Here is a 1,605-nt window from a genome sequence, read left to right as displayed (position 1 = left end):
GCAATCTATACGACAGTTGCAGCGGTGGGCATACAATTTGAACAAGGGTGGGACGTACAAAGAAAAATTAGCACGAATTTGTAGTTACACTTTGGAAAATTTCAAAGCTGCTGTGGATGCTGGTTTAATAGTGCACGATTCCGATTTGAAAAAATGGGCCTTACATGCTCAAAAAGAAATAGGGCATTCTGATTTTCGTTTCAAAGCATCTCCTAAGTGGATAAAATCATTTAAAGCGGCTCATCGTATCGTATCGAGAAAAATTAATAAGTTCATTACATCCAAAACAATTGAAGATGGAGAAATCTTGGAACAACAAATTCAAAAATTTGTCTTTGACGTAAAGCAAAATATTGCAACATACAAATTGTCAAATACATTCAACGCAGATCAGAGTGGCTTCCAGCTAGAAATGCATTCCGGAAGAACTTTAGCAATCGAAGGAGAAAAGCAAGTACAATGTCTTGTACAATCAGTCTCATCTACGACCCACAGTTATACGATTCAGCCGACTATATCAGCTGACGGCAAACTGCTATCTCCTCTATTTTTGGTTTTAAAAGAACCAACCGGCAAGATTGGTCCAATAGTGGAGAAAACGCTTTTCAGACCAGATAATGTGTACATAGAAGTATCCAAGTCTGGGAAGCTTACTTCAGGTATAAATTACACCCACTGTTTGTGTATAGATATTTTTTCGAATGAAAAAAATACGTTTTTCTAATTTCAGATCATTTCAAAATTTGGTTGCAGCATGTGTTTTTCCCGAAAATTGGTTCAAAATCTTTATTACTGATTGATTCTTGGACTGGACACTGTCCCCAAGCTGTACTTGATGTTGGACTTCAAATAGAGATGTCAAAGTAATGATTATACCTAAAGGAACTACCGGAAAAATCCAACCCCTCGATGTTTTTGGATTCCGAGTATGGAAAAATTTTGTTAGACATTTTTCTGATACTTGTCTATTGATGAATTATAATATTGATTTGCATTTGAGAAATAATATCATAAAGCTGCAGTCACTCGTTCATAACCAACTGTCGTCACCACGTTATATCGATCTTTTCAAATATTCTTGGTACAAAAGTGGTTATATTGAAGAAAAACCAGCCAATTTTGAAAATCCTGTAGACTTTGCATTTGGAGATTCTTGCAACTCACATTGTGAAGTTCCAGGATGTGAAAATGTTGCTATTGTTCGCTGTTCCTGGTGTAAAAAGTCGCTATGTTTTAAACACTTTTTCGATGACTATCATTACTGCAGTACTTACAACGGCTAATAGAGCATACGATTATATATTCGCTTCTATTTATTGCTGTTGACATATTATCAATAAAAGATATAAGCATATTGTACGCTCTCTTTTTTTTTTACTTGACTACGCAATTTTTCTATGCGTCATCCCAAATCTTGGTCTTATCTACCGAAACGAATATGTGTAAGCTCTCATCGTATGCCTGTGTTATCTCATTGCCAAATATAAATCAGTCAGAATTATCAATAAGGAAAAACGTATCACGACCAGAGGAAATAAGGAAAACAAAAAATTACTGCCGTTTTATTGAGATTTGATGTAAACATATATAGGGGTAGTTCACCCC

General features: G+C 35.3%; 1 protein-coding gene across 1 annotated transcript; it reads left to right on the top strand.

Moving 5' to 3' along the window:
• Positions 1–370: 370 nt before the first annotated feature.
• LOC122412690 (uncharacterized) lies at positions 371–867 on the top strand. The gene is made up of 2 exons (XM_043422428.1): positions 371–659; positions 731–867. The coding sequence occupies exons 1-2, from the start codon at positions 413–415 to the stop codon at positions 865–867; spliced, it is 384 nt and encodes a 127-aa protein (XP_043278363.1). The 5' UTR covers positions 371–412.
• Positions 868–1,605: the final 738 nt, after the last annotated feature.

Source organism: Venturia canescens, chromosome 6, assembly GCF_019457755.1.
Source record: "Venturia canescens isolate UGA chromosome 6, ASM1945775v1, whole genome shotgun sequence".
In the NCBI taxonomy this organism is placed as follows: Eukaryota; Metazoa; Arthropoda; class Insecta; order Hymenoptera; family Ichneumonidae; genus Venturia; species Venturia canescens.
This window is presented reverse-complemented; position numbering and strand designations above follow the sequence as displayed.

What these genes read in the sequence shown, in the direction of transcription:
- LOC122412690 (XM_043422428.1), top strand. Translation starts at nt 413, where the DNA reads ATGCATTCCGGAAGAACTTTAGCAATCGAAGGAGAAAAGCAAGTACAA. An exon ending in GTCTGGGAAGCTTACTTCAG is followed by an intron (nt 660 to 730) that starts GTATAAATTACA and finishes TTCTAATTTCAG; the next exon opens with ATCATTTCAAAATTTGGTTG.